The sequence below is a fragment of the Coregonus lavaretus genome (genome assembly GCF_964263955.1).
Source record: "Coregonus lavaretus genome assembly, contig: HAP1_SCAFFOLD_3805, whole genome shotgun sequence".
In the NCBI taxonomy this organism is placed as follows: Eukaryota; Metazoa; Chordata; class Actinopteri; order Salmoniformes; family Salmonidae; genus Coregonus; species Coregonus lavaretus.
The window spans coordinates 35,001-40,843 of record NW_028164674.1 but is presented as its reverse complement, the minus strand read 5'-3'; the positions used below and the strand labels follow the sequence as shown (position 1 = coordinate 40,843).

The 5,843-nt window shown below is 38.9% G+C and overlaps 1 protein-coding gene across 1 annotated transcript in view; it reads left to right on the top strand.

The window, feature by feature from the left end:
• Nucleotides 1-348: 348 nt before the first annotated feature.
• LOC311116791 (NACHT, LRR and PYD domains-containing protein 3-like) overlaps nucleotides 349-5,843 on the top strand; it is a gene marked incomplete at its 5' end in the record, with an annotated part of 7,476 nt that continues 1,981 nt past the window's right edge. Inside the window, 5 exons of the mRNA XM_084191828.1 lie at nucleotides 349-370; nucleotides 804-2,598; nucleotides 2,859-3,032; nucleotides 4,040-4,213; nucleotides 5,626-5,799. Of these exons, the coding sequence (XP_084047954.1) occupies nucleotides 349-370; nucleotides 804-2,598; nucleotides 2,859-3,032; nucleotides 4,040-4,213; nucleotides 5,626-5,799 (2,339 nt within the window). The remainder of the gene's footprint in view (nucleotides 371-803; nucleotides 2,599-2,858; nucleotides 3,033-4,039; nucleotides 4,214-5,625; nucleotides 5,800-5,843) is intronic.

Here is a 5,843-nt window from a genome sequence, read left to right as displayed (position 1 = left end):
ATGTACAGACTCAGTGAGCATAGCCTTGCTATTGAGAAAGGCCGCCGTAGGCAGACCTGGCTCTCAAGAGAAGACAGGCTATGTGCACACTGCCCACAAAATGAGGTGGAAACTGAGCTGCACTTCCTGACCTCCTGCCAAATGTATGACCATATTAGAGACACATATTTCCCTCAGATTACAGTGATCCACAAAGAATTCGAAAAAAAACCCAATTTTGATAAACTCCCTTATCTACTGGGTGAAAAACCACAGTGTGCCATCACAGCTGCAATATTTGTGACCTGTTGCCACAAGAAAAGGGCAACCAGTGAAGAACAAACACCATTGTAAATATAACCCAAATTTATGTTTACTTTTTTCCCATTTTGTACTTTAACTATTTGCACATTGTTACAACACTGTATATATACATTATAAGACATTTGAAATGTCTTTATTCTTTTGAAACTTCTGAGTGTAATGTTTACTGTAAATATTTATTGTTTATTTCACTTTTGTTTACTATCTACTTCACTTGCTTTGGCAATGTTAACACACGTTTCCCATGCCAATAGGCCCTTGAATTGAATTGAAAAAATTGAGAGAGAGAGAGAGAGAGAGAGAGAGAGAGAGAGAGATAATACCAATAATAATATCATCAGTCACACCAGTCTGTAATGCATTATGAAAACATTTAAACATTTATACAGTCAGTTAAGCAAAGAAATTATTATAATTTAAAACGTTATAACAGTCCTACAATACTGTAGGCATTAAAACAGACGTATTATTAATATCCTCTGTGTTACTTCTTCATTCAGACGAACTTGCTGTGATTTGCCAACATGAACTCAAATCTAATCTAAAGAAGAAGTTTCAATGTGTATTTGAGGGGATCGCTAAACAAGGAAACCCAACACTTCTCATTAAGATCTACACAGAGCTCTACATCACAGAGGGTGGAACAGGAGAGGTCAATAATGAACATGAGCTGAGACAGATTGAGACAACAACCAGGAAACAAGCAAGACCAGATACTGCAATCAAATGTAAAGACATCTTCAAACCCTTAACTGGACAAGACAAACCTATCAGAACTGTGCTGACAAAGGGAGTCGCTGGCATTGGAAAAACTGTCTCTGTGCAGAAGTTCATTCTGGACTGGGCTGAAGGAAAAGCAAATCAGGATGTCCAATTTGTATTTTCATTCCCTTTTCGGGAGCTGAATTTGATGAACAGGGAAAAACACACTTTGATTGAACTTCTCAATCACTTCTCAAAGGAAACCACAGAATCAAGAATCTCCAACTACGACAAGTACAAAGTTCTGTTCATCTTTGATGGTCTGGATGAGTGCCGACTGCCCCTAGACTTCCAGAAGAACAAGATCTGTTGTGACGTCACAGAGTCAACCTCAGTGGATGTTCTGCTGACAAATCTCATCAAGGGAAATCTGCTTCCCTCTGCTCTCCTCTGGATAACTACCCGACCTGCAGCAGCCAATAAGATCCCTTCAGGGTGTGTTGACCAGGTGACAGAGGTACGAGGGTTCAATGACCCACAGAAGGAGGAGTACTTCAGGAAGAGATTCAGTGATGAGGACCTGGCCAGCAGAATCATCTCACACATGAAGACATCAAGGAGCCTCCACATCATGTGCCACATTCCAGTCTTCTGTTGGATTTCTGCAACAGTCCTTGAACACATGTTGAGTACAGACAAGAGAGAAGAGATGCCCAAGACTCTGACTGAGATGTACTCACACCTTGTGGAATTTCATACCAAACAGAAGAATGAAAAGTATCTTGGGAAAGAAGAGACAGTTCCACACTGGAATAAAGAGAGCATTCTGTCACTGGGAAAACTGGCTTTTCAACAGCTTCTGAATGGCAATCTGATTTTCTATGAAGAAGACCTGAAAGAGGCTGGCATTGATGTCAATGAAGCCTCAGTGTACTCAGGATTGTGCACACAGCTCTTTAAAGAGGAATGTGGGCTGTACCAGGACAAGGTGTACTGCTTCGTGCATCTGAGCATTCAGGAGTTTCTGGCTGCTGTATATGTGTTCCTCTCTTTCAACAACAACAATGAGAATCTAATGGATGAATCTCAATCAACGGCCAGCAACTTTTTTGCGCTGTTCAGAAACAAGCCTGAAGTTACTGTCTACAAGAGTGCTGTGGATAAAGCCTTACAAAGTGAGACAGGAAACCTGGAACTGTTCCTCCGCTTCCTTCTGGGCCTCTCACTGGAGTCCAATCAGAAGCACTTACGAGGTCTACTGACAAAGACAAGAAGCAGCTCACAGAGCCATGAAGAAACAGTCAAGTACATCAAGGAGAAGATCAGGAAGAATCCCTCTCCAGAGAGGTACATCAATCTGTTCCACTGTCTGAATGAACTGAATGACCATTCTCTAGTGGAGGAGATCCAAAGATACCTGAGATCAGGAAGTCTCTCAGAAGCCGAACTGTCACCTGCACAGTGGTCAGCTCTGGTCTTTGTGTTGCTGACTTCAGAAAAGGAGCTGGATGTGTTTGACCTGAAGAAATACTCCAGATCAGAGGAAGGTCTTCTGAGGCTGCTGCCAGTGGTCAAAGCCTCCAGAGCTGCTCTGTGAGTACATAAAATGACATTTAAGTTCTAATCATCAGGAAGAAATATTCAGTTTAGAGAAATATATGTATTATTGAAAAACATATTGAACAATGCATTGATGTTCACATTAGTATAACAATATGACCATACAATTCTAGGAGACGGAAGATGAATCTATATGTTGTTTAAGAGAATAAACCAAATGCATCTGTCATTGTCCTTCTACACTACTTGTGTTAAAATAACAGTTTGTGATATCAGGATGATCTCTTTGTCAGGCTGTCAGGCTGTGGTGTCACAGAGGAAGGCTGTGCTTCTCTGGTCTCAGCTCTGAAGTCAAACCCCTCACACCTGAGAGAGCTGGATCTGAGTAACAATGACCTGAAGGATTCAGGAGTGAAGCTGCTCTCTGCTGGACTGGGGAATCCCCACTGTAAACTGGAGACTCTGAGGTCAGTATTCCTGTAGTTGGTCAACAAGTGACAACTGTTCACCAGATCCACATGTGTTTACCAGGCACACATAGTCCACACCATATGTGTTTGGACAGTGAAGCTTACAGTTTTACATTTGGTGCTATGCTCCAGCAATCTGGATTTGAGATATAATGTTTCATATTAGGCAACAGTACAGAATGTCACCTTTTATTTGATGTTAATAGTGAGAGTTTAGCATGTTTTGTTGTAGCCTCTATAACTTTCTCATTCATTAATATTAATGATTCATTCATGATTTTTCTTAATCAAGGCATCATCAGGATTAATTTAGTAGTGTTTAGAAACATGTTATCTACTCACTTTGACAGAAGATTACTACAGTCATCATCCACCATTCAGTTACTATTGGGCAAAACATAACCCAAAACACAACCAAAACAAACTGCAAATGCAACCAACGAGTTTACAACCAAATACTAAACTTTTGACTACTTTAATGCATTATAAGTGAATTGGTCAGAATATGTTTGACCTCGTCAAATGGGGGGACTAGATACATAAAGTGCTTTCATTTCTAAACTGTGAAACAGATATGTATTTAAATACCCTAAAATAAAAGGTGACATTATATACTGTCACCTCATATGAAACATTTGATCTCAAATCCAAAATGCTGGAGTATAGAGCCACATTTAAAATGTTATCTTCACTGTCAAAATAGGTATGGTGTGGACTGTATATTCAATACAATCTAAATCTGATACCTCACTGTCTGTCTTTTGACTGATACTGCTTTTTAAACTGCTCTGGTCAGTCTACTCAAATATTTGTAATATGCATTTTTCTATCTACAAGCAGTACTTTGATTATTTGTCATTTCTAATAATGATACATCACTTTAGAAATATATATGGCAGGTTTCAGGACGCTGATGTTTCTGAAAATGTTGAAAAAATATACTGCCACTATCTTCACCACCAAAGAATAGCAGTGTGGTTTTAATATGATTTTACTCTTTACAGGCTGTCAGGCTGTCTAGTCACAGAGGAAGGCTGTGCTTCTCTGGTCTCCGCTCTGAAGTCAAACCCCTCACACCTGAGAGAGCTGGATCTGAGTAGCAATGACCTGAAGGATTCAGGACTGAAGCTGCTCTCTGCTGGACTGGGGAATCCCCACTGTAAACTGGAGACTCTGAGGTCAGTATTCCTGTAGTTGGTCAACAAGTGATAACTGTTCAACAGATCCACATGTGTTTACCAGGCACACATAGTCCACACCATATGTGTTTGGACAGTGAAGCTTACAGTTTTAAATTTGGCGCTATAATCCAGCATTTTGGATTTGAGTTAGAATGTTTCATATTAGGCAACAGTACAGAATGTCACCTTATATTTTAGGTTTTTAATACATATCTGTGTTACTGTTTAGAAATGAAAGCACTTTATGTATCTAGTTCTCCCATTTGAAAAAGTCGTAATAATTTGGACATATTCACTGATATTGTATTGAAGTAGTCTTAAGTTTAGTATTTGGTCTCATATGCCTTACCCACAGTGATTACATCAAGCTTGTGATCCTACAAACTTGTTGAATGCATTTGCAGTTTGTTTTGGTTGTGTTTTGGATGATGTTTTTCCCAATAGAAATTGAATGGTGAATAATGTCCTGTCATTTTGGAGTCACTTCACTTGTATTGTCAGTAAGAATAGAAGATGTTTCTGAACACTTCTACATTCATGTGGATGCTACTATGATTATGAATAATCATGAATGAATCGTGAATGCATACCCCCTCTGTTATTGTTAATGGTGAGAGGTTAGCATGTTTTGTTGTAGCCTCTGTAACTTTCTCACTCATTATTATTCATGATTCATTCATGATTAATCTTAATCATGGCATCATCAGGATTCATTTAGTAGTGTTTAGAAACATGTTAATTACTCACTTAGACAGAAGATTAATCCAGTTATCATCCACCATTCAGTTACTATTGGACAAAACATAACCCAAAACACAACCAAAACAAACTGCAAATGCAACCAACGAGTTTGGGACCAAATACTCAACTTTTGACTACTTTAATACACTGTAGGTGAAATGGTCAGAATACTTATGACTTCTTCAAATAGGGGGAATAGATACATAAAATGATTCATTTCTAAACGGTGAAACAGATATGTATTCAAATACCCTCAAATAAAAGGTGACATTATATACTGTCACCTCATATGAAACATTTGATCTCAAATCCAAAATGCTGGAGTATAGAGCCACATTTAAAAAGTTAGCTTCACTGTCAAAATAGATATGGTGTGGACTGTATACTCAATACAATCTAAATCTCATACCTCACTGTCTGTCTTTTGACTGATACTGCTTTTTAAACTGCTCTGGTCAGTCTACTCAAATATTTGTAATATGCATTTTTCTATCTACAAGCAATACTTTTGATAATTTGTCATTTCTAATAATGATACATTAATATATGAATAGATATGGCAGGCTTCAGGACACTGATGTATCTGAACATTTTGAAAAAATATACTGCCACTATTTTGACCACCAAAGAATAGCAGTGTGGTTTTAATATGATTTGACTCTTTGCAGGCTGTCAGGCTGTCTAGTCACAGAGGAAGGCTGTGCTTCTCTGGTCTCAGCTCTGAAGTCAAACCCCTCACACCTGAGAGAGCTGGACCTGAGCTACAATCACCCAGGAGACTCAGGAGTCAGACTGCTCTCTGCTGGACTGGAGGATCCACACTGCAGACTGGATAAACTCAAGTATGTAGAGGGTTTATGTCAATGTTCATATCAGACATGTTGGA